Here is a 27,452-nt window from a genome sequence, read left to right on the forward strand (position 1 = left end):
GGCACGTGGGATCCTCCCGGACCGGGGCACGAACCCGCGTCCCCTGCATCAGCAGGCGGACTCTCAACCACTGCGCCACCAGGGAAGCCCTGCATACAGATTTTTAAAATATATATATATTAAAGGAAATGCTGGTTAAAAAATTGAAATCATCAAGTCTTTTTGAGAATAAAAAAATGTAGTTTTTTAAAAAAGGCTTTGTAACATATTTAGGAAAAGTGTGACTAGTCATCAACTAAATGTATTAAAACATATAATAAATTGCTGCATTAGAGCATGTAAACAGTATAGGCAAGATAGATAAGTTTAACTTAATTTCTATAAACATATTTCTTTGAGTTTTGTTTTGAGTGTGAGTAGCAACTATTTGGGATTTTGTTGTGCAGAAAATCAGAAAAAACAAAGCTGTTTTCTACTGTCTGGCTCTTGTCACAAGCTGGGGCTTCTGTGGTTGGAGTGATAATCTTGATGTGCAGACTTCCTCATCTGGCTCTCCCTGAGTTGGAAAATATGGTGACCAGGCAGTCTCCCAAAGCATAAGTATTCCCTGACCTTCAAAAGGCTTCTACCCAAGGACCAGGGGTAGGAGAATAGGGAGAGAGGCTGGACAGCTCACAAACATGTCTCCAGGCCAGGCCTCCCTCTCTTCTGTATTAGTCTATCCAACTGCTTATTTGGTGTTTTCACTTAGAGAGTTCTCATGCATCACAAATTTAAATTATTCAAAATGAAATTCTTAATTATGTCTACTAACCTGTACTTACTATGATCTTTGCTATCTCAGTAAATGGCACCATAATCCACGTAGATTCTTTTGTTTGTTTGTTTTTGGCCATGCCACGCATCTTGCGGGATCTTAGTTCTTTGGCCAGGGCCCACGGCAGTGAAAGTGCCAAGTCCGAACCACTGGAATGCCAGGGAATTCCCCATGTATTCTTAAGCCAGAAATCTGGGAATCATCTATTCTTTGTTTTCTTTATTTCTTGCATCTGCTCTATTATCCAGACATTATAATTCTATTCCAAAATATATTTTGAATTAGTCCGCATCTCTCCGTCTCTGTTGTCATCATCCTAGTTCAAGCCACCGTGATCTCTTTCCCCTACTGCTTAGCTTCCATTCTTATTCTTAAAAGAAACCTTCAGGAACATAATTTACATGGGACCTGAGACTCCTTGTCGCTGCCATTTAGTGATTTTTTTTTTCTATTCATGGGAAATGAATGGAGTTAATAAATGGAGACACTGACTATTACTCTTAAGGAATTCCAAGGCCTATATGCTCCTTTACAACTGTGTTGATAGAGAAGATGGAATGCCTACATATATTGTGCTAAGTACCACTTTATTGAGAAGTCATGTTTGCTTAATTTTTATGAAATTAGACAGAAGCTTGACCTATTGCATCTCAAATATAACTCTGTTTAACTTTTTTTTGAGACACTGCAAGCTTTTCTGAAGCAGCTGCACCTTCTTACATTGCCACCAACAGTGGATGAGGTTTCTAATCTCCCCATGTCCTTGTCAACATTTGTTATTGTCTTTTTCATTATAGTCTTCCTAGTACTTGTGAATTGGTATCTCATTGTAGTTTAGATTTGCATTTCCCTGAAGGTTAATGATCTTGAGCATCTCTTCATACGCTTATTGGAAAATGGCTTATATATGCAACTGGGTAGCTTTTTCAGCCTATTTTCCTGCCTATAGAAATTTGAGAGTTCATAGGCTTCTTTTCATTTTGAACTGTCTCTCTTTTTTTTTTCCAGGTCCAAGTGGATACAGCTCTATTAAAAATGTACTGGTCTTTCTATATATCAAATTATAAACCATCCCTTTAATCAAAAACCTTATTGCCGATCTCTTTGGGGTAGGCCTGTCTCTACTGGGTCTGCTAGTTAGGTTGCTATGGGATAACACCCTTAAGATTCTATAATGTTCTTTTGTCTAGCTATGTGGGTACCCAAGGCATCATCTTTCTAAAGTCTTAATAAAGGGTCTTGTAGCTGTATCCTTGGTTTGGTCTTGATCCTGAGGCCATGGTTTACTAACAGCATCCTGGATTTGACTTTTGACCTGAGGCTTTCTTCTACTTTGAGAATCTTTTGCCAGCTGGAAAGAATGGTTTTATTTTCTAACTCAGCACAAGTCCTGAGTTGGAAATATTTCCTCTCTATGCTGCTTAAAATGTAAATAGTTAATTATTTAACTCAGCTCTTTCTTCCCATTCTTTATCATAGGAGCTAAAAGAAACCCCGTTGGCATTTTCAACATTCTGCCTGGAAACCTCCTTAGCCAAATCCACAAATTTACTAGGCACCCTCTCTGTCTTCCACCAGTTGCTACAGGTGCCAACGTTATCAAAAGTTTCACCACTACATGAAAAGAATTTCCTCACTGCTCTTCTAACTTGTTTTAACAGTGCCTTTCTAGAATCTTCTGGATCCCAAAACCAGTGTCACAGGTTTCAGGTTTTTGTTATGGCAGGGCCCCACTTCCAGGTAGCTATTTATGTTTGTTTTCTATTGCTGTGTAATAAACTACCCCCAAAACTTTGTGGCTTAAAATGACAATGATTTATCATTTTTCATGATTTTGTGGGTCAGCTAGTGGTTCTTCTGTTCCATGTGGTATAGATTGGGAGCACTCATGTTGCTGCATTTGTCTGGGAGCTCAGCTGGGCCTAAAAATTCTAAAATGGCCTCACTCATGTGTCAGAGACCTTAATGCTGTCTGTCGGGCAGGAAGTCTTAGTTTTCTTCCATGAGGCTTCTCTCTCTCCATGTGGTTTCTAAGTCTTCAGTAGTCTTACCTGAACTTCTTTACATGGTAGCTGGCTTTCAAGAGGATGAAAGCAGAAGCTGCCAGGCCTTTTAAGGGCTTGGCTTAGAACTAACTGAGAGTTTTACTTCCACTACCTTCCACTGGTCAAAGCAAGTTACAAAACCAGCCGAGACTCAAGGGGAGGAGAAAGAGATGAGGAGAGAGGCACGTACATATGGGAGGAATTGTTGTCAGCCATCTTTGGGGTTAGTCTATCAGAGCCTCCTAAGCACACTCACACTAAGTGACTGGTGAAGCTCTTTACCTCTTCCAGGGATGTGTGCTTTTAAATATTAGCCAAGCTTTAGGTCAAGGAACTGAATCTATAACATACAATTTCAAACATAAACAATAAACATCTGTAGTTTCTAATTTGAGGAGTGAGAAGATAAAAGTACTATTTTTGTTCTCAGAAGGGTCAACAAATACTTATTAAGCCTCCCTTTGTATTCTCACTTTGCCATATACTGAGAAGAAATTAAATATTAGAACAACAGCTTGAGTGTGACCTAGGCAAAGGTATTGAACTCCTCACTGCCTATTTGCTCACGTGTAACAAATAAGTGCAACATGTAAGACTTGACATAGTACCTGGCACTTAGTCTTTACTCAGTAAATTTTATTTTCTTTCCTTCCTTTTATCTTCCTCAAAAGGATACTGAATATGCCATCTCCTACGGTCTCTATTTTATTAGCATTAATGTAAGTTCTTTTATTTGGACAGGTACTGCTCATATGATAGAGGCTGATGTCATTTTTCCAAGCGATGGATCAGAACATGGCCAGCCAATCATGGCTCATCCTCCTGAAATATACAGTGATAATACTTTACAGGAATGGCTGGCTGAAGTTATAAAAAGCAATAAAGGCATCAAACTGGATTTTAAGAGGTATTTGTACAAACATGTTCAGTCTCCTAGTTGTTATAGAATAACAATATGGAAAAAAATCAGTAACTTCATATATCTGTGCCTGACTAAATAACTTTATACTTTATCTAAACTGAAAATGGAATTGCAAACTAATATGTTTCAGGAATGGACCAAAGACACACTGAGTTGTTTGCTAAAATTGTTTCTTGGGAACCCTTTAAGGCTAAAATTAAGTTAATTTTTAAAAAGGAAGTTATCATAAGTGACCATTGTAATAGTAGAACGGTAAATTTAAAATATCACTTTCATTAAAAAGTAGTTCAAGAGAGAGATTTGGCAGTAGTTGGGGTAGTTAATGCATTTCCTACTTGATTTGTGTTATTATATTTGTGGAAGGGGAATTATCTAGCATTCTTTAATAACTGAAGAGTTTCTTAAAAATAGTATTTTGGAAACATTGATAATGAAGAGAGCAAGATTAACTGTTGTTTCCTTCCCTGTGGCTATCACAGAAAATTTTACTTCTGTGGTATTTTGGCAGTATAGAAATTAATAGGGAAAGCCAGGAATTTATTGTGACACCATAAAAGCTCACCATAAGGCCCATGAAGGCAACTGCTATGAAAATCTAGGATGTGTGGTAATCCTGCCTTATCTTTGAACAATATTTTAAAATTGAATTATCTCAAGAAATTAATAACGATTTGGAGCTCTTACTCACAGGGTTTTTAAGATTACTCTAATTAGTTGTTGTGGGCCTGAGTGTACCAGTCAACCTCTTTACACTGTTGGTGAATGAAAGCTGTTTCAAGATCTTAAAGCTTTTAGAGTGGTGAACGGTCCAACTCCATTTTCTTGACAAAGAAACTTAGTCCTAGAGAGGTTAAGTGACAATAGCTAAGCTTGAGAGCTGAGCTAGTACCAGATCCCAGGTTTCCTAGAGCCAGTCCAGTGTTCTCTGTACCGTGAAATGAAGCATTTAATCATTAATGCTTGGTGAGCCGAATTTTAGAGCTCCTTGCCTTTTCATGTGCTCAGTTTTTTCTTGATGTTTACTATTGCCTGTAGACTTGCTCTCTGTAATATATTCTTTGGCTCCTCCATCACCAGTCAGACCAGCTCCTTCATTCCTAAATGCTAGCAGCTACCACTGAAAGGCTGTGCCATTAAAAAAAGAGTTTTGGTCATAGCATATCTGAAGGGGAATGAATTTAACTAACAATTATATAAGCACTTACTGTGTGTCAGACACTGTTCTAAGAACATTAAATGTGTAAATTCATTTAGTCTTCATAACAATCCTAAGAAGTAGGTTATTTCTATTCTCATTTTCCAGATGAGGGAACAGAGGCAGAGAGGGGTAAGTAGCCTGCTTGTGGTCACGTAATCAGTAGGAGAGCTGCCAGCCTGGCTGAAGAGTTCACACTCTGAACCGGAACTCTGCACTACGTCTGTAAGAGTAGCTGAATGACCTAATAGTAAAATTTTAATAGTTCTTGTTTTGTGCCTCTGAGTTATTTTGTTTGTATACACGTAATAGCTAAGTAATATATGATGATTTAAAATTTTTATCTGGAATTTTACCTTAGAATGTAATTTTAAATGGTTTATTATCATTTTAAGTATGATTTTTATTTTGTTAGCCCCAATTTCTAAACGAAATTAGTAGGAAAATAGGTACTGAGAAGTTTGACTTACCAAGTAACTTTTTAGAAAAATAATTATTCTATAAGAGCTAAGTTTATATTCTTCCCTGGAATTTCCTAAATAAGTACTACCAAAAAGAAATTTTAGGTAGTATACTGATCAGGACCCTCCTCTTCAAATGATCATTTTGGCAAACCTTTTGTCAGTCCTTTATGGGAAACTTAATACTAATACATGTAAGGATTGAGAATGTTATCCACTGATATTTTTAATTAGAATTACATGGAATTTATAGATTAGTTGGGAACGAAGTGTAATTTTGCAATATTTATAATACTGAGTCTTCCAGGCTAGGAACATAGTATGTTCTTCTTTATAGTAAACATTGTATCTTGCTCTTGGGCAAAGTTCATCCTCAGTCTTTTTTTTTTTTTTTTTCCAAAAACGTTATGGCTTTTCCTCCACATTTACTCTTCCAGAGGAATTTTATTAATTATTTTGTAAAGCTCCAGAAAATTAAAACTACAACAAAAAGTTGTTTTCTTCTTAGTAAAGTTTTGTGTTTTTCTTAATATAGATTTTTTTTTCTTATTTAAGTTTCTGGTAAGGGAAAATGACATTACTTTAGTCTATATTAGTGATAATTAAAATATTTACATATAAAACAGAATATGTACATTAAAGTCTTATTTCATTATGTTCTGTGTCTTAGCTCTGTATGTCTAACTGTGCAGTGTTTTGCATGTGGTAGACACAATATATGCTGGTGGAATTTCAGTTTGGGAGAGAATATGCTGAGACTAGATATGATCAGATGGCGAACCATTGTTAAACAGCCTGATGTCAGCTTACTAAATTGAGAAAGCATAAGAAGCTTCCTCCTAAACGTAAACTGGAAATTAGTGTTTAACCCAACCTCCAAAGACACCAGATTTCTTAAGAAATAAGAATCCTTTCTGGAAAAGGAGAGGAGACATGCGTGGATTAGTTCAAAGTTACCTCCCACTCCACCCATGAAGAGCAGAGGCCCATGGGGACTTGGTTGCTACTGTGGGACTTGCAGACAAGCAAGCTTTAGAGTAATAGATACAAGTTGTTTGCTACTAAAAATGGGGGAATTTTGTAGGAAGTACAGCTGGCCAGATCTCAGAATTGTGGTTTTTAACATGGCATTGATACCATTCAAGGCAGAAAGCATTTGAGACAGAGAAATGACAGCATCTAAATTAGAGTCTGTAAGGTCTAGCATTAGAGTTTATCAATCCACTAAAATCTAGGGCCTCCATTTCAGGGGCTTTTTTCTCAGAGTGAGAAAAAAGCAGTTTGTTACATGGGAGCAGAGTGAAAGAGAGGCTGGTTTCCTCTGGTTTTAGTGAACAGTATCCTTGCTCACTAATAAATATGACCCTATAAATAATGAAGTTATCAGGTTCTGCTCTTAAAATAGGAGGCCCAAAAGGGGTGAGGTGAAGAGTGGTAGAAGCAAGCGTAGGCAGAAGGACTCCAATCCATTAAGAAGAAAAATGGAAATGTAAGGTGAGGTGCTGAATGTTCTCGCTTCTGGTATCCGTCTCCCAGATTGTTAGCCTCCCATCGCTGTATTCACTAAAAGCTAATTTTCTTAGAAGTGAACATAGGCCTTAAAGGTTCAGAAGACATTCAGAATTATAAGTAGTGTGGCTTTCCAATAAAGTTTGTGTATGTATTTTTAATCAGTAAAAATTATGTAGGCTGATTAAAATCTTATTGTTTCAAGATATATGTGTCCATTAGAAAAGATGTAGGGAAGTAAAAAGACTGAAGCTGCTTGTAACTAAAATATAGTTGTCTTGTTTCCAGGAAAGGTGTTTACAATAAAGGAAAAAATGAAGTTTATAAAAGTTTTAAGGAAATGTTATAATTTTACACTTGGCAGTCATTTTTAGAAATGTATTTATGTGTCCAGACTCACACAAGTATGCATGAAGGAAAAGAAGCCCTTTTCTCCAGGGTCATGAGCTGGTATTAGAGACATGGGGCCCGAGTGCACTTTGGGTATTTTCATAAACTTGAATTTGCAGGTTATGAGTATATTTAATTTTTAAATCTTATTTATACATTCTCTGATGAGTGAATGTTTGTGTCTTTTCATAAATTGTTTTTTTACTGAGTGATCCTAATACAGAGTTTTGAAACCTCTGTCTACATGTAGTGTTATTATTCATACATTTATAGACCCTTTTAGGTACCTTCATGAATAGTAAGTATAAATCAACATTTTAAGATATGGCACATGTTAGCTTTCCCCTCTAGTGCTATCTGCTCTTTGATTTTGTTTAATTCAGGCATTATGGTATTATACTTTTATTATGAATTTGACAACATTAAAGACACCAGTCTAAAAAAACATTTTACTTTTACTTTAGGAATATATCTCATTGACGACAAATTGTTTTTAGTCTCGCAGCTGTAGAACCATCCATGATGCTCTTGGAAAATGTGAAGAGGCATCTGAAGCGTCCAGTGTGGATTAATGCTGATATTCTTCCTGGTCCAAATGGAAATAGCAGAGTAGTGGATGCAAAACCTTTTATAGACACTGTGACATCCTTCTTTCCAGATGTGACATTTTCCCTAGGTTGGACAACAGGATGGCATCCTGAGAAAGTCAATGAAGGTGATAATTTTTTTAAAATGTATTCCTTTTTGGTCAAATTAAAATATACTCAAATATAAAAATAATACCTTAAATGCAAAACCAAAAACACATTCTACAAAATCTAAGAGCCTAATGGAGAGAAAGGCCCTAAAGATGTGTGTATAACTCTTCCTTCTGTTATTTCAGATAGATACTCATTCATTGGTGACATTCTGTCACCAAGCTTCCATGGAAAATATTTATTTGCAAGGTCTAGAATAACCAAAGCTGCCTCTTTACATACACAAACGAATCCTGAATTGGTCTCTTTGAACTTGTAGAACATTCTATACCCTTTTATTCTTTCCTTTTACTTTGGAGCAAACTCCCTATGTCAGATGAAAGAGAAGTGGTAATTAAAACTTTTCAAGTAATGTGAGGCCAGAAGTCAGTGGGTGTACGGTTGAACAGCACAGATTCTGTTCCCTAGACATTAGAAGGAGCTCCAAAGGTAGGCTGCTGGAACCTTGGTGCCCTTAAGCTTTCTTTGGCTAGACAGGGGGTATGTGAGGCCATGAGACTCTCCTCTAGGCTGGATTTCTTCTTTCCCTTTATGTACTCTTACAGATGGACCTGATATTCAGCTTCTTTCTCCTGGCTAAAACTTAATATGCTATTTGGATTCATCTTTCTATTTATTCGTACATTCCTGGTAGTGATTTTCCAGTAAACAGCCATTAAGCAAACAGATGCTCTGGGACATCTGAACACATGGTAAAAATAATTAACCAAGAAGTTATTTAGAGCCAGGGAGATGTTAGCCTTTATATTGTGTTCAGGGCATTCTTTTTACTTATTTGCTACTATTGTTTTTAGATGTAAAGTTTTAAAATCTAACATGAGATTAGAGTAACTGCTATCTGGTGAGTAGTGACATTTAGGTTATAACCCCCTGGACCAAAAACTGATATGATTGAGAAAAAAATAATATGCTTTAAATTTGTTCTATTTTAATTTTCTAATCATTTTAATTTTTATTAGTTTCAGTAAAGAATATAGCATATAATTCAGAGTGTTTAAAGAAGGTAAACTAGAAACAATTTAATAGCCTCCATACTGATTCTAATCTTTTAGTCACGGTTTAGTCTAACTCTGGCTTTAATCTCAGGCTTGAACCGAGTTAAACCATATCTGGGTCTTTAAGTTAATGTTGGTGTTGAATGTTTCCAGGCTGCTTTTCCCCCACTGGCCTCTGGTTGTTACCAACATGTGTTTTATCCTCCTTCTTCTGCTACAAAGTTTAGAAAAGAGAGTTTATAAGTTTGGGGGGTTTTTTTGCAGTATGCGGGCCTCTCACTTTTGTGGCCTCTCCCGTTGCGGAGCACAGGCTCTGGACATGTGGCTCACGAGCCTAGCTGCTCTGCGGCATGTGGGATCTTCCCAGACCGGGGCACGAACCTGTGTCCCCTGCATCGGCAGGCGGACTCTCAACCACTGTGCCACTAGGGAAACCCTAGTTTTTAAGTAAAGTAAGTATAGCTTCTGTTAGCAACCCCTTTTTCTAATTAAAAAGATATAATTTTCCAAATATTAAAGGAAAGCAGACCTTTCCCTTCTTTCATGAGGCATTTAGCTGCTAAACTAATGTATTCACATAGGCTTTTTGTAAATTGTTCCTTTACTGACCAGTACTGTTTACAACCTATGGATACTTTTGATAGAGTGTAGGGGCTATTTTTAAAATATAGATTTTTTTCTCAAGCTGTTTATAACAGGCAGATATGTTTTCCACAATGTCTAAACATGATTTAAAACATAAAACACATATATAAAAGTCAATTTTAACACTATTCCTATTTTAGATAAAATGTGTAAGTAATTTGGACTAGACCCCCATCACCCCCCAAAATTGAAGTTAATTATTACTTAAACAGCTAGTAAATACTCTTTCTTTCTCTCGGAAAAGAAAACTTAACAACAAGCAGAAGATCGAAGTTTATTGAGAATATTAATGATGCAGAGCCTTAGAGTCGTTAAAGTAAATATAATGTCAGAATTTCCTTTTTTGTACTTGAGAGAGTAATAAATTCCTTTCTAATGTTTTAATTTTTTGTTTATTGCTCTAGGTCACTTGTGACATAACTTTAGATTTAATTTTTTATCTACATTTTCCACTCAAAATTTTTTCTTGCATTAAGTGGTATTTTAATTTCTCTGAATCCAAATGGAAATGTTTATGAATTTACCTATTCATATGTAATTGAGCTTTTTACTTAATTGACTTGTAGAAAAGTTAAATATTTTTCTTTTCATTTCAGGTTACAATTGGATAATGGTGAAAGAGATGGAATATATATGTAATGAACTAAATCAGCTTGTAACATTTCCTGTCAGAGCAGCATTAGTCAGGCAGTCTTGTTCTCAGTTACTTTGGCTGTTAAAGCAATCAAACAGGTACGTGTAAGTTTTACAATATAGTGTGTGTGTGTGATTGTGTGTGAGAGACAGAAAGAAGATGAAAACTGATTATGTAAATACAATGTGTGTGAGAGAAAGAGATAGAGAATGAACACGGATTCTGTAAGTGCTCGGACTTCCTCACTGGAATGAAGATCCTTGATGAACCTTAACGTCATGTCTTTCACCTCTATTCCTCACAAAAGCTTTTGCACATAGTAGGTGCCCAGTAAATGTTTGTCCTGTTTTTCATTATGTAATACATTCACAAAAAGTTATAACTGGGTAAAATAATTTCCCTTTGAATTCTGTCATAATTCCAGAAGTCATTCCCATATAAAAATTTTATTTATTTATTATTTTTATTTATTTATTTATTTATTTATTGGCCGTGCAGCTTGTGGGATCTTAGTTCCCTGACCAGGGATTGAACCTGGACCCTCAGCAGTGAAAGCACCAAGCCCTACCACTGGACCGCCAGGGAATTCCCAAAATTTTATTAATATGTAATAAAAATTGGTTGGACCGTATATTAAATATTATAAAACTACAGATATTGAAATAGTTTTGATACTGTCTTTTCAGTAGACTAGTCAATAGAACAGCAGGGAATGTCCAGAAATAAACCCAACTCTATCATGGAACTTAGAACAGGAAAAAGCTGGTATTTCAGATCATTGGAGCAAAAGTTCAATAACTTGTGTTGGGACAACAGGCCAACATTGTAGGAAAAACAAAGTTAACATCTTTCCTTAATCCTTCCTCCAAAATAAATTCCAGATGAATTAAAGACTTGAACAACAAACATTAAATGCATAAAAAAAAACCACAGGTGATGATTTTTTTTTTATATAGTTTCAGAATGGAGAAGACCCTTCTTAGTAAGGCACAGAACCCAGAAGCTATAAAAGGAAAGTTTGATACATTTGAATACATAAAAATAGGTCTGGTAAATCCATCCTCAACACATATGTCAAATAGTTGTAAAGAATTCTAACAAATAAAGAATGATCACAAATCATCCAGAAAAAGACCCTGTTTGATAATTCACTATACTGTAGAGAGTAAGGAAGCATATACTCAAACATTAAAGAAGAATCCACATTCCTGTGGGTATTGAGTTTTTACTAAATGCTTTTTTCAGTTTCTATGAAAATAACCGTATTTTCTCCCTTTATCTATTAATAAAATAAATTTTATTAATATATATTGAACCATCCACACATTTACAGAATAAACCCCACTTGATCCGAATGTATCATTCTTTTAATGTACTGCTGAATTTTATTGCTAATATTTTAGTTAGGATTTCAGCATTTGAAAGTGAGATTGGTCTGTAGTTTTTTTTCTTTCTCAGTTTTAGGTATCAATATCATGGATATTTCATTTAATAACTAGGGACCTTTCTTTCTTTTTACATTTTCTGGGATCTTAAAAGTAACATTCAAATGAGGCCTGTACCTGAGTTTTCATAAACTCAACATTGAAACCATCTAAACCCGGTGCTTTGGGGAAAGCTTAACTTATACAGTCTTTTCTATTTCTTATCTGGTAAATGGTTGATTTTCTGTATGGTAGCCAATTTTGATATATTGTATTTTCCTAGAAAATTGTTTATCTCACCCAAGTTTTAAGATTTATTTACACACAGATGATTAAAATAGTTTTGGTTTCTTCTGTGTCTCTAAAATAATTTCCTTATTTTGTTTATCTGAGTTTTCTCTCTTGTGTCTTGATTAAACTAGAAAATGATTTATCTCTCTTTTTTTTGAAAATGAACTCTTGGATTATTTATTTTTCTGGTTTATGATTTACTAATTTCTGCTTTTTATCTTTTAAAATTCTTTTCATGTAGTTTCTTCTAATTTCTTGAGTTAGATGCTTATTTTCATTTTTTATATTTATTAATATATTTATATTTATTAACATAAATATTTAAGACTATAATTTATTCTCTGACCACTGCTGTAGCTGTATTTTATTGTTTCTTATGTGTAGGTTTTCAGCACTGTTAATTTATAAATATTCTGCAATTGTGTTTTTTTTCTCCTTTGTCTCAAAAGTTGCTTTAAGAGAAAATTTTTTAGGCATTGAGATAGTAGAATTACTTTATTTTGGATGGGTTAATAGTTTTCTAGGTTTATTATATAGTAATCAGATAATGTCTATATTATTTCTACTTCGTAGACTTTATTAAGGTTTTATTAATGGTTTGATATATGGATATCTGTATGAGTTCATGTATTTTATGAGGATATAGTTTGGCTGTTTTAACAGAAACCTAAATTAACAATAGCTTAAGTTTGTTTCTGTCTCACATAACTGGAAAAGCATAAATAGGCCAGGGCAGATTTGATGCCTTCACAGTGTCAGGGACCCAAAATCCTTCTGTCTTGGTACTTGTTTTCCTTAGGATATTGACCTTATCTATATGGGTCAGATTGATTACTGCCGTGTCTGAGTTTCAGTTGGTAGGATGGAGGGAAAAAGAGGCTCAGGGCCTTTCCCTGTTCTTCAAGGGCATTGGACACACTCATTGGTTTGCACACACTCATTGGCTTTAACTTAGTCGTATGCCTATACCTAGCTGCAGGGGAAGCTGGGACATGTAGCTATTATTCTGTACAGTCTTAGGCCTAGTTAGAATTCAGGGGATTGCTATAAGACAGAGAGGAGACTGGATATTAGAATAAAACTACTTGTTTCTGTGACAGGTTAATAACATACATTATTAGTTATGTTATTTAAGAAGCCTTACTCTTTGCTTTTAAAAATATTTTTAATGTAATTCTTTGAATAAGTAATATAATCACAAGGTTTAAATACCAATGAACAGAGTTATACTGTGAAAAGCCTTTCTCCCATTCACCCAGTCCTGCCCAGCCTCACTAACCACATTTGTCAGTTTCTTGTTCAACCACATTAGTAGTTTCTTTATGCATATAAAAGTGAATACAAGTATAGATTCTTATTTTCCCCTCCTTTTTAAAACAAAAGGTATCATATTAAATACCTTGCTCTGTTCTGTTCTTTGCTTTTTTTTTTTAACTTAGCAATACATCTCAGAGCTTTTTTCAAGGTTCCTCATTTTCCTTTTCTAGGTGCATTGTATTTATGTATGTACTATAATTTATTTAACTAGCCTCCCTATTGATGAACATAAAGGATGTTTTTAATCTTTGATATTACAAACAATGCTATAATGAATAACCTTATGAGTGTGCCATTTTGCATGTGTGCAAATATTTGGCATCTTTAATTTTTTGGCTACTTGCTCTCTTATGGACTAAGAGAGTTAAAGTCTCCAACTATTAAAGTGTTTTTGTCTGCTTCCTCTTCTGCCTTCATAATTTTTGCTTATTAAATGCTCATGATATGTTATTTGGGGCATATTCATATAGGTTTTATTATCTTCATGAAGAATTATACCTTATTAAAAGTTCTCCTTCTTGGTCTTGTTTAATTATATTTTTTACCTAAATTCACATTGTCTTTCTTTTTGTTTGGCTTGAATAACTTTGCCTTATCTTCTCTTTGAAAAATAAATTTATAAAGTTTTAGTTTTCATTGGCTGTTTTAAGGCTGATTTATTATCATTAAAAAAAATAATTTTAAACATACAGAAAAGTTGCATAAAACTACTACATCTCCTTTACCCAGATTCCCAAATTGTTTAACCATTCTCTCTCCCTCCATCCCTCTCTCTCCCCTCACCTCTCTTTCTCTCTTTTTTTCTATGTTTTTTTTTTCTATCATGATGCCTCATATCCTTAAGTACTGCAGTGTACACTTCCCCACACGAGGATGCACTCCTGTATTACTAGTATGCAACCTTCCAACCAGGAAATCAGCATTGAGGCAACACTGCCATGCAGTCTGCAGACCCCATTCAAATTTATCAACCATTCCAGCAATCCTTATTTCCTTGTGGTCCAAGAAACTCTCCAGGAACATGCATTGCATTTAGTTTGCATCAGTCTCCTTCAAAATAGTTAGTTCCTCAGTTTTTCCCTTCCTCTCGTACACATGACAGTCTTCAAGACTACAGCCCTTTTATTATGAAAAATGTCCTCAATCTTGGTCAGTTCAATATTTCCTCATGACAGACCTCAGGTCTTGCATTCTTGGCAAGCTCATCACGTACTTGTCCCAGTTCTCAAATCAGTCACTTCTTCAAGGATCCCTGCTTAATTATAGTGGCAGTTGGTATTTAGAAAGCAAAATCTGGGATTTTAGTATAATCATTTCTCCTAGGGTGTCAATGCTTCCAGGACCTCTCAATGGACAGAGCTGGAAAATATATGTGTATGTATATGTGTAGTTATGGTCTGTGTATGTATATATGTATGTATATAAAAACACACCAATGTAGACCGACATACATATACACACCCCTACATATACGTCTAAAAACATTTCTGTATCTGTGTGTGTGTGTGTGTTTAACCAACTCATGAGTTCATACTAATATTTCCAATTTCAACCCAACCCCTGAGGGTTCTTTCTAGCCTTCTTTCTTTCCATGTTGTTAAATTCCTTATCAGATGCCTAGATACCTCTCATTAATCTAATCTAACAGTCTTTCTTTAAAAGAAGAGTTTAACTTATTTACATTTATTTATAACACAGATATGTTTGGTCTTGTTTCTGTCATTTAAAAGAAAAACTAGCATATTTGCTATTTCTATAGCTTTAAAAAGCATTTCACTGTAGCTGTTTTCTTTCTTTTGTATTTTTAATTCTGAATATTTGGTAAGTTAGTTTTTTTTTCCTATTGGTTATTTCTTACTGCTACTTTGTAAGATATGCTTAATCTACTTCTTTACCAGTGCCTGTTAACTTCCATGAGCAATAATAAAATTAGTGTATTTCTTCACCCCCCCTCACCTAATTTGAGTTGACTGTACTCTTTCTTTTTTTTTTTTTTTTTTTTTTTGTGGTACACGGGCCTCTCACTGTTGTGGCCTCTCCCATTGAGGAGCACAGGCTCCGGACGCACAGGCTTAGTGGCCATGGCTCACAGGCCCAGCCGCTCCGCGGCATGTGGAAGCCCCCTGTACTCTTTCTTAATGTCCAACTTTGTACTTCATGTTGAATGATAGATTGACTGGCTGTAAAATTCTTGGCTCACAATGCCTTTTGGATTTTTTTTTTTTTTTTTTTTTTTGCGTTATGCGGGCGTCTCATTGTTGTGGCCTCTCCCGTTGCGGAGCACAGGCTCCGGACGTGCAGGCTCAGCGGCCATGGCTCACGGGACCAGCCGCTCTGCGGCACGTGGGATCTTCCCGGACCGGGGCACGAACCTGTGTCCCCTGCCTCGGCAGGTGGACTCTCAACCACTGCGCCACCAGGGAAACCCTGCCTTTTGGATTTTGAAGGCATTGCCCTTCTCCTTTCTTTTTTTTAAATAAAATTTATTTATTTTTTTGGCTACACTGGGTCTTTGTTGCTGTGCATGGGCTTTCTCTAGTTGCAGCGAGTGGGGGCTACTCTTCGTTGCGGTGCTAGGGCTTCTCATTGCGGTGGTTTCTCTTGTTGTGGCACATGGGCTCAGTAGTTGTAGCTTGTGGGCTCTAGAGTGCAGACTCAGTAGTTGTGGCTCACTGGCTTAGTTGCTCCACAGCATGTGGGATCTTCCCAGACCAGGGCTCAAACCCATGTCCCCTGCATTGGCAGGCAGATTCTTCACTGTGCCACCAAGGAAGCCCTGCTCTTCTGCTTTCTTTTTTTAAAATTTATTTATTTATTTTTGGCTGCATTGGGTCTTCATTGCTGTGTGCAGGCTTTCTCTAGTTGTGGCGAGCAGAGCTACTCTTCATTGCGGTGCGCGGGCTTCTCATTGCGGTGGCTTGTCTTGTTGCAGAGCACGGGCTCTAGGCAGCAGGCTTCAATAGTTGTGGCACGTGGACTGAATAGTTGTGGCTCACAGGCTCTAGAGCTCAGGCTCAGTAGTTGTGGTGCACAGGCTTAGTTGCTCCGTGGCATGTGGGATCTTCCCGGACCAGGACTTGAACCCGTGTCCCCTGCATTGGCAGGCAGATTCTTAACTGCTGTGCCACCAGGGAAGCCCTTCTTCTGCTTTCTAATGTGAGTGTTGATGTGGCAAAGTGTGAAGCCAGCCTGATTATTTGTTTGCCCTTATAAGTGACTTGATTTTGGAGGGGGGAAATGGGGGAAACTGAATGTAGAAAGGCTTCTTTATCTTTGAGGCCTAGTAATTTTACTAGAATATGTCTTAGTATGGACCACTCTATACCAGTTTTTTTTTTTTTTTTTTTTTTTTTTTTTTTTTTTTTTGCAATACGCCGGCTTCTCACTGTTGTGGCCTCTCCCGTTGCGGAGCACTGGCTCCGCACGCACAGGCTCAGTGGCCATGGGTCATGGGCCTAGCTGCTCCGCGGCATGTGGGATCTTCCCGGACCGGGGCACGAGCCCGTGTCCCCTGCATTGGCAGGCGGACTCTCAACCACTGCGCCACCAGGGAAGCCCTCTATACCAGTTTTTTCAGCAATATGGAGTTTTTTTTCAATATATAGATTTAAATGCTCTTCTTTTCTGTAATATTTCTCTGAATTGTATTTTTAAATACTTGTTCTGTTGCCTTTGTACCACTATGTTTTCTCTTTCAGAAACTCCAGTTATGAATATGTAGATCTCCTTTGCCTGTCTTTGGTATCTATTATTTTCTCTGTAGTCTTTCTTTCCTTTTTATTTGTTTGCATTTTATTTTACTTTATTTTATAATTTGTCTTCTCTGACCCTTACAATATTTTCAACAATGTCTGTTCTCTCTAGTCTAGTATACCTTCAGATTTCACCATATTTCTGTAATAGTATTAATTTTCCACTTCTTTCCTAAGATCTGCCAATTAATATTTTATCATCTCTTTTCTGTTGTCTTGAAACTTCTTCCAATGAATTTGTATATCTGCTTTGTGCTCTTCAAAGAGGCAACTGCATCATTTTAAAAATGTGTGGGTTATGGCTTTCATCTGTTTTGTGGCTTTTTTAAAAAATAGTTTTATATCTGTTTCAGCTATCTGATAGTTTTTTTAATGATGAGGTTTTTATTTCTCCATCTGCCATGTGTTTTTCCTTATATTTTCTTGTACTCTCTTGTATAAAATCTCTGCCAAATTTATTTTGATTATATGCTTTAAAGAAAGTGAGGTGTTTTTTAGACCAACTACTTGCCTAAAGTTCATAGTGGAGAGGGAGGGATCAGGACTATGCTCCTTATGACCCAGAGAGTCTTACGTGTGACTTGTTTAGCCTTTAACTTCTCCCCAGTCAATGGAGATAAGCAGTTGTGGTGTCTCTAGGTGAGATCTTTCACGTGTCTCTTAAATTTAAACTTTTGGGTTTTCACAGGAACAGTCTGATTCCTACAACTATGGCTTTCCTGTTCTATTTCTTTGTCTCCACTGCTTTTTGAGACCAAATCTAATCCAGGAAAGCTCCCACTTGTAGTTCAAGGACACCATTCCCACTGTGCAAAGTGTTTCGGTGGGATGCCTCTCATCCAGAAGAGTCTCTTACAGGCTTTCTCTGTAATCTGCATACATGAGCAAACTCTCTCCACCTCCTTAACATGTGGCCTTAATTTCTGTTGCTGTTAGAAACCTTCTCACCTGTTTTGTAATTTGCACTTTCAGCTCTTTCTTAATTTCATTGAAGATGGGGTTTCTATTTTCATTCTTTTGTTCTTTTTGTTACTTTCAGGTGATTCTAGGAGAAAAAGGAGGCAGTGCTGACTTTAGGCTGCCATGTTCCAATAGGATGATCCTGCCATACCATTTCTTTCATTACTTACTGCCTCAGTTTCCTCACTTTCCGCTTCTGTGTAGTCAATTACTCTCCTGAAATTTCTCATTTGAAGATCATACTTGATTTGATGTTCAAGCCAAATTCTTAACCTCTGCAACATTTGAGTATTGCTGGTCCCCCTCTTCAGTTTGAAACTCCCTTGTCCTTTGGCTCCATGGCATTGCACTAAGTGGATTCTTCTACTTCTCTGTCTAGTTTGTTTTTTTTTTGGGGGGAGGTGGTCCTGTTTTTATTATTGTTGATTTGTTTTGGAACTCTGTCCCTAATTTTGGGTTTCTCTTAACTCCATCTCTTTCAGAGTCTTTTATCAAATATGAAAGGTAAACAACAAAGCTTTTTAAAAAATTTTTATTTTATTTTATTGAAGTTTAGTTGATTTACAATGTGTTAATTTCTACTGTACAGCAAAATGATTCATTTATACATATATATATACATATATATACATTCTTTTTCATATTATTTTCCATTATGGTTTATCACAGGATATTGAATATAGTTCCCTGTGCTATACAGTATGACCTTGTTGCTTACCCATTCTGTATATAATAGTTTGCATCTGCTAATCCCAAACTCCCAATCCATCCCTCTTCCAGGCTCCCTCCCCCTTAGCAACTGCCAAGTCTGTTCTCTATATCAGTGAGTCTGTTTCTATTTCATAGGTAAGTTCATTATAAATTCTGTATTAGAGCCCTTTTGATTTACAAAAATCTTTCACAGCTCTGTGCCTAACCTATTCATGTTCTTCATGGTATCTTTTGATGGAAGGAATTTCTGAATTTTAATGTGTTCAAATTACTCGAACATATCCTTCATGGCTAGTGATTTTTGTGTCTTGTTTAAGAATTCTTTCCCATCCCCAATGTTATGAAAATTTCTCTAGTAATATATTCCATTAAAGCTTTGTTGTTTACCATTAATAAAGGAAATTGAAGATGATTCAAAGAAATGGAAAGATATACCATGCTCTTGGATTGGAAGGATTAACATTATTAAAATGGCCGTATTACCCAAAGCAGTCTACAGATTTAATGCAATCCCTATCAAATTACCCATGGCATTTTTCACAGAACTAGAACAACTAAAAGACCCAGAATTGCCTAAGCAATCCTGAGGAAAAACAACAAAGCAGGAGGCATAACACTCCCAGGCTTCAGACAATACTACAAAGCTACAGTAATCAAAATAGCATGGTATTAGCACAAAAACAGACATACAGATCAGTGGGACAGAATAGAGAGCCCAGAAATAAACCCACACACCTACGGTCAGTTAATCCTCGACAAAGGAAGCAAGAATATACAATAGGGAAAATACACTCTCGTCAGCAAGGATGTTGGGAAAGTTGGACAGCCACATGCAAATTAATGAAGTTAGAATACACCCTCACACCATACACAAAAATAAACTCAAAATGGCTTCAAGACTTAAATGTAAGACATAACACCATAAAACTCCTAGAACACAGGCAAAACATTCATCATCATTCAGAGTTTATTCTATTATTGAATGACATTTGGATTATATCATGGTTTTGGCTATTGCAAAGATTGCTGCTGTGAACATTCATATATATAAATGTGAACACACACACGCACACATCCTGGTGCAAATGTACCTGCATTTATAAAGGTTATATCAGAAAGGAATTTCTAGAAATAGAATTTCTAGGTCATAGGGTATTCATACTTTCAGCTTTAGTAGATACTGCTAAACTGTTGCCCAAAGAAAATGCATAAACTGTAGCTACATGTTTTAAGTTGGATAAATGTCACAAACAATATTCAGCAAAAGAAGCGAGACCAAAAAAATTATATCCTCTATGATTCCATTTATATAAAATTCATTAACATGCAAAAATTAAACTGTATTGTCTAGGATGGATATACAGGTGGTAAATAAAGCAAGAAGATGGCAACCCAAAAGACAAGGTTGTGAGGACTCTGGGGGAAAGGCGAGGTTGTGATGGGGCAGTGATATACAGGTGTCTCCTGAGGTGCTGGCAGTGTTTTTTCTTAATTTGTGTTTTGTTACACTGGAGTTCATTTTACAATAATTTGTTAAAACATTTATGTTTTATGCATCTTTTCCTATACATGTTACATCACAATGAAAAGAGCTTTAAAAATGAAACCTGAGAATTGATTTGAATGAACACATTTAAAATACCCTTAGTCAATTTTATTTTTCCTACTTTTAGTTTAAGTACAGTAGTGGGAGGATTAAAAGAGGCAAAATAACACTGGAAATAAAATGAATAACTTCTTTTAACCTAAATTCATATCTGTCTTTTTATAACGTTTGTCATCATGGTGCTCAATAAAGTAATAAAAAAGCCACTTTAGCAAAAATATACGTTTTTAAAGTCTCATTTTTTTTTTCTGTGTTCCCTACTGTAGTTTAAAATTCTTTTTGGTTTGTCACATAATACTACTGTGGAACAAAATCCAAAGTACTTTCCTTTGTTACATTTCCAGAATGGTGTCATCATCCTTAAGGACAGTAATGTGTCAGTATAACAAGAATATATACATTTGTTAGACTGTTTCTTATCATTAGCAGAAGAACTGCTTTGGAGATTTTCCCTGGATTCTGACAAGTTTATGAGAAAAATAAATATAAAATACTTAACAGCTTCGCATTTCTCTAAACTCTACTAAAAGTAATGTAATAGTAATGTCACAGGAAGAAATGAAAATATACGATTTAAGTAACATTACAATTCTGAGCATATTCTTATATCCATAATAAATCTGCATATATTATTATTGTTTTTTAACTCCAGAAATAGATCTAGGTTTATTCTGTTTGGCATTCTTAGTGACATCTCTTGGCATTCTTATATCTCATACAGAAAACCCCCGGAAGGGATAGCGGGGCCACTTATAAGTGAATATGAATGTTGGGAACATCAGTGACATTTGTGTCTCTTCACTGTCCCTTCCAGTCGTGCTTTTGACTGTGGCCTGGCTACTGAAGAAACCAGGTTAGAGCTGTGGTTTTTGTGTAGGCAACAGATTCCTTGATCAGCAACACAATCTCCTCAGTTCTTTTGTCCAAAATTGGGCCCATTTCCAGTGCTACCAGTCTGGGCTTCTAAAGCCATTTAACATTAATTCAGATACTACGGGACCTAATTTAGGCAACAGCAGTGTGAATTTTATTCTCTCTAGTCCCTTTGATGTTGATGAAGAAATGAAACAGGAAAATATAGTTCCACCAGTGCTAATTAATTTTTTCTTCTGTGTGAATTTGGGTTAGAGACAAATGAGAGTAACTTTTTAGGCTTATTGGAATTCTTCATCACTGTTTCTTATCTTTCTCTTTTAACTATATAATTCTGTTTTATTTTAATGCAGATACAGCCTGACTGTTTGGACTGGAAAAAACGATAGCTATTCCACTGAAGATTTACTTTTTATTAGAGGCCATTTTGACAAAAAAAGAGTTTTCTATGACATCTTGGAACCACAAAACTGTGAATTTAAACAAGCCATTGGAATCAAAATTAATCTCTAAGATGAAAATTCTGCTAAATTATTTCATGTTTTGGTTTCATAATCCTTTGCTTTGGTCTGAATTGATTACCATATAAATTATGATGATTGGTTTATGTTCCAGTTTATCCAATCAGAAAACGCTGAGTGCTTACTCTGTTAGGCTTATGTCCTTATAATACTCTACTTACCTAAAAGATTCAGAAAGAAGAGATTTCATTGGGCTAGTATAACAATAATTTAGGAAAATGAATCTTTAAAACTCTTTATAAAAAAATTTGGTATACTGAAGATAATTGAAAGAGTCCACATGACATACAGCTATTAAATCACATTTTGTTGGCACTAGCATTATAGAGATTTCATAAAAATATGCCATCCTCTTTCCTTTTTCCTGGAGAACTAGTTATTCAGAGACTACAGAAGAGTAAGAGGGCTTTAAAAATGTTTCTAACTTTCACAGGGATGAGCAGCTTTCTTATAACAAGATCAAGTCTATTTACTGAAAACAATACAGATTAAATTAGATGTATCTAGAACTTCCATATTTTTGGGAGTATGCTGACAGCCGTATATGTTTTTTGTATTCTTTGTTTTGATCATAATATCTAGAGTGAGCAAAAAATACTTTTGGAGAGCAGAATTTTAATCCTGGTAATATATCATTTGATTTTCAAGTTTCTCACCAACATCACCTTGGTTCAGGCCCTTGTTCTACTACTAGAATTTCAAAAACTAGTTCCTCATGACTTCATTCCTCATACTCTACTCAAAGATACCCTGAATATTTTTGGTGGGAAAAAAAAACTTTTAAAAAAACACCTCTTTCTTTATGCCAAATCAAAAATCTCTAGGGGATTCTTAAATTCAACTTTATTGAATTTTACTCTTTCAAGACCCTTCCTAATGTGGTCCCACTCTACAAGTTAATTCAGTGTCCTCAACACAGTCCTTCATTTCAAAAACAGCTACACCATCTGTAGTCTCAAGATCTTACTTTAACAGTTAATTTCAACTAATATTTTTCACTAGTTGTGTCATACATAGTAGTTATGTCTCCTCAGCTAGATTATAAAGTCCTTTATGGTAAGAGAGCATTCTTAATTGTCTTTACAGTGCCTGGTGTAGTCCTGAGCAAGGTATTCAGAAAAACATGTTGATTCTTTGATTTATTGAAAAGTAATTTACCAATGAATGTCCTAAGATATGTAATTTATCTTTTATCAACCATTTTCTCCCAGTGAATGAAGTAGTATGATGTAGAGAAAAGAGCTTAGGTTTTGAATTCAGATAGACTTCCCTACAGCACCACCTCTGTCCCTCAATAGCCATAGATTTGGGGAAATATTTAACCTCATTGAGTCTTGATTTCTTCATCTATAAAATGGGGGAGGGGCGCAGAGAATGAGGCTTCTCTTGTAGGGTGGTTGTGAAGGTTAAGGGAGATTCATGCAATGGAAGCTTGTAGCTCAATGCTCATCACATAGCAAGTGCTCAACAGTTCCCTTCTTTTAGACTTATCATGTGATCATATCCATTGTAGATAGATAAGATAGCAGTAAGACATATAACATGAACATTGTATACATATAAATACTTCAAGAAAATGATCATATTTCCACTTAAATTTTAGCTACAACTGAATGTGGTGCTATTTGTCAAATAACACCTAAAATTTCACTTTTTATGGTTGTTTGCCAACAGCAAAAGATGCAATTTCATAATTATAAAATGTTAATAATTACAACAAATAACTCTTAAAATTATAGTAAAAAGTAATGTTTACATTATAAATGTTCTAAAATGACCATGCTTTGCTTTTACAAAGAGAGCTGAATTTATAAATGAATTGCATTTTAATTAAGTTTGAAATCGAATTCATTTGTCCAGAAGATTAACTTTACTACTTTATCCTTAATAATATTTTTTAAAGTGTTAGTCTTAAGGCAAAATGCCTTTATATTGAGAAATTAACTGTCATTTAGATTAAGATGTAAAGCTATATATATATATATATATATATATATATATGTTTTGTTTTGTTTTGTTTTGTTTGCGTTACATGGGCCTCTCACTGTTGTGGCCTCTCCCGTTGCGGAGCACAGGCTCCGGACGCGCAGGTCCAGCGGCCGTGGCTCACGGGCCCAGCCGCTCCACGGCATGTGGGATCTTCCCGGACTTTGGGGCTTCCCTGCTGGCGCAGTGGTTGAGAGTCCGCCTGCCGATGCAAAGGACATGGGTTCGTGTCCCGGTCCAGTAAGGTCCCACATGCCGCGGAGCGGCTGGGCCCGTGAGCCACAGCCGCTGGACCTGCGCGTCCGGAGCCTGTGCTCCGCAACGGGAGAGGCCACAACAGTGAGAGGCCCGTGTAACGCAAAAACAAACAAACAAACAAAAATGTTCTCAGGAATAAAAATTATATAAGAGAATTATAAAATGTATTCTGTTGAAAAGTAAATTTTAAAAAAAATATTTATTTGGCTGCATCAGGTCTTAGTTACGGCACACAGGATCTTCATTGCAGCATGCAGGATCTTTCGTTACGGTGTGTGGGCTCTTTGTTGCAGCACGCAGGCTTCTTTAGTTGTGGTGTGCAGGCTCCAGAGCATACAGGCTCAGTAGTTGTGGCAAACAGGCTCTCTAGTTGTGGCGCGTGGGCTTAGTAGTTGCAGTGCATGGGCTTAGTTGCCCCATGGCATGTGGGATCTTAGTTCCCTGACCAGGGATCGAATCCATGTCCCCTGCATTGCAAGGTGGATTCTTAACCACTGGACCACCAGGGAAGTCCCAAAAAGTAAAATTTTAATGGATTTTGGTCCCTATGGAAAAAGGAAAACATTGATCCCTGCTTCACACCATATACAAAAAATAATTAGAGTTGAATCTTAGGCCTATAAGTGAAAGCTCTAAAACTATAAAGCATTTAGAAGAGAATAAAGGAGAATGTTTTCATGACTTTGGAGTAGGCAGTTATTTCTTTCCTTTTTTAAATTTCAGCTTTATTGAGATATAATTGACATATAAAATTGTAAGATATTAAATACTTGGGAAGAAGTTCACAGACAGGAAATAAGTAAATGTTTTAGTACCACCTATTTTTTTCTCTCCAGGTCCTTAGGTCCAATGTATTGCTGTTAAAATCCCATAGCATCCAAGTGCTGTTTCCCAAGCCTGCAGAGCAATCCTAGTCCTAGAAGATACCTTCGTACAACATCCAATTTTTCAAAAAATCAGAGCTTTTAAAGGTGCAGTAGCTTATGGCCCTGTAAGAGTGATGTGGTTACTAATCAACCAGATATATACTCATTTATCCAGTTGAAAACTGTTGCAAGTTATTCAGAACAGGTTGTTTATTTGCTTGTTTGTTGGAGCTAGGGTCTTGGAATTTTCCTTGTAATTAAAAAAAAACTGGGCTTCCCTGGTGGCACAGTGGTTAAGAATCCTGCCAATGCAGGGGACACAGGTTTGAGCCCTGGTCCGGGAAGATCCCACATGCCACGAAGCAACCAAGCCCGTGCACCACAACTACTGAGCCTGTGTCCTAGAGCCCGCGAGCCACAACTACTGAAGCCTGCGTGCCATAGCTACTGAAGCCTGTGTGCCTGGAGCCCATGCTCCGCAATGGGAGGCCCCCGCTCGCCGCAGCTAGAGGGAGCCTGCGCACAGCAACGGAGACCCAATGCAACCAAATAAATAAAATTAAAAAACTAAATACCTAGTGAATATATAGAAAAATGCTCTATTCCTCATCTTGAAATTTAAGATGGGAGCCTACCTAATATGAGCTTACTGTCTTCTTACAATCAAATTCATGAATCGATGCAAGGAAAATAGTTGTGTGTTAAAAAGAGATGAGAATAGCTGAAGCACTTTTTTTTTTTTTTTTTTTTTTTGTTTGTTTTTTTTTTGTGTGTGTGTGGTACGCGGGCCTCTCACTGCCGTGGCCTCTCCCGCTGCGGAGCACAGGCTCCGGACGCGCAGGCTCAGCGGCCATGGCTCACGGGCCCAGCCGCTGCGCGGCACGTGGGATCTTCCCGGACCGGGGCACGAACCAGCGTCCCCTGCATCGGCAGGCGGACTCTCAACCACTGCGCCACCAGGGAAGCCCTGAAGCACTTTTTAATCTAGAAATGGGAGTATAATGAATTAGTGAAACCAAGAAGAGCTGATAACCAGGTCTTGGAAGAAGTGGGGCAGGATCCAGGAGCTCTTGGCACCCCAGCAGCAGGAACTCAGGGTCTTTGTTCCAGTGTCCCCCATGAGCGTCACTCTTACTCTTCACTGTGATTGCTTCTCTCTCCTTCATACCTTTGGACTGCCATCCTTTGGTCCAGGTACCTTAATTTGTCCAGTCACTTGTGTCTTTCATGAGGGAGACATGTAACAGGACTTCAGGGCTCAATAGGAACTCTGGGGGGGGGAAGGAAGGGGACATCTAATTAATGTCTGATAAGCTGAGGTTGTGCAAATAATTCAGAAATGATTCCTACCTCAAGGATCTTACCATCTAGTAGGGGGAGAGCGACTGGTTAACAGTAAGTTGGATATTTGCTGTAACTCCTTGTGATGGAACTATATACCAGGTTGTGGTGAGAGAAAGCAGTATTTTCTAATTGGGAGAGAATACTTAGGTTGTGTTAAGTAAGATTCACCAGGTAGACAGAGCAAAGGGCCTTTCAGACAGAGGCACGTGAGCAAAGGAACTCTAAGTGGGAAAGAGCCTGATCTCACTTGTTCAAAAAAGTTTGTGGAGGCACTGTATTTCAAAGCTGAACATTTAGGCAGGGACCAGATCCACTTTCCAAGCTAAGGAGTTTGTTCCTTTTCTCTCAGGCTGTGGGAATCATCCCACCATTTTAAGCAGGGAAGCGTTACCAGTTTTGAGTGTTACAAAGGTGATTCCAGTGGCATGAGGAGCCTTAGAATTCTTGAAGTGAAGGAGATGATGCCCTGAATTAAGGTGGTAACAAAAGGGGATGGGAAGGCTCAAGAAATAGAGGAAAGGTTAAGAAGGAAGAGCTTGTAAGAGTTTGTAAACTAGTTGAATGGGAAGTATGGGGGAGAAGGAAGAGTCTAATATACATATCTTGGGCTTGGGTAACAGTGTGTCAGGTGGTGCTACTGACCCAAACAGGATAGAACAGAATCCAGGTGTAGCGATATTTCTCAGTGATTTGTTGACATTGCTACTTTATATCAATTTGGAAAGAAAAATGAAAACCCCATCTTCCTGCCTCTGAACTCACCTCCCACTCTGACTTCAGAAAGGATGCTCTTTAATTCTATCAGTTTCTTAAAGAACTACAGCCCCCCCGCCCCCGTAATTGCTACTTTACTACATATTTTTAATTATGTCATAATTTTAAACAATGAAAGCTTCCCACCCACCCCCACCCCCGTCTAACCATCAGAGTAGACAGAAAACAGGTAGGCCTTGAAAGGGGCTCACCCAACCTCCTGTTCTCTAGGGAGGCCCTTTTGTTTCTATGCTTCTGCTTGTGAAAGGGACCAGTCTGACTAAATCTGGCAGCTGAGTTGTTCCAGGTTTGGTTGTTGCTAAAGAATCTTCATAAAGGCTGGTCATTGTCCCTTTCTTCTTTATCCCTTTCTTGGGGTCACATAATGTAGTAAGAATTCAGAAAATTCAATTGAAATATTTGCTGCGAGAGTCTGTTGCCACTTTGTGAATTCAAGAGCTAATCAAAATATTCTGAAT

At 36.9% G+C, this 27,452-nt stretch overlaps 1 protein-coding gene across 4 annotated transcripts in view; it reads left to right on the top strand.

Moving 5' to 3' along the window:
* Positions 1–21,852, top strand: part of FAM151B (family with sequence similarity 151 member B) — a 33,088-nt gene extending 11,236 nt beyond the window's left edge. For 2 of the 4 annotated variants that reach the window (XM_067031230.1, XM_059060680.2), the window contains 4 exons: positions 3,544–3,709; positions 7,777–7,994; positions 10,274–10,409; positions 21,599–21,852. In XM_067031230.1, coding sequence (XP_066887331.1) covers positions 3,544–3,709; positions 7,777–7,994; positions 10,274–10,409; positions 21,599–21,758 — 680 coding nt within the window. In that variant the 3' untranslated portion in view covers positions 21,759–21,852. Of the gene's footprint in view, positions 1–3,543; positions 3,710–7,776; positions 7,995–10,273; positions 10,410–10,809; positions 11,390–21,093; positions 21,226–21,598 lie in introns of those variants that run through there. The other 2 variants (XR_010840179.1, XM_067031231.1) reach the window with 2 other exon arrangements.
* The last annotated feature ends 5,600 nt before the right edge of the window (positions 21,853–27,452 follow it).

This window comes from Kogia breviceps, chromosome 4, assembly GCF_026419965.1.
Source record: "Kogia breviceps isolate mKogBre1 chromosome 4, mKogBre1 haplotype 1, whole genome shotgun sequence".
NCBI classification, from domain to species: Eukaryota; Metazoa; Chordata; class Mammalia; order Artiodactyla; family Physeteridae; genus Kogia; species Kogia breviceps.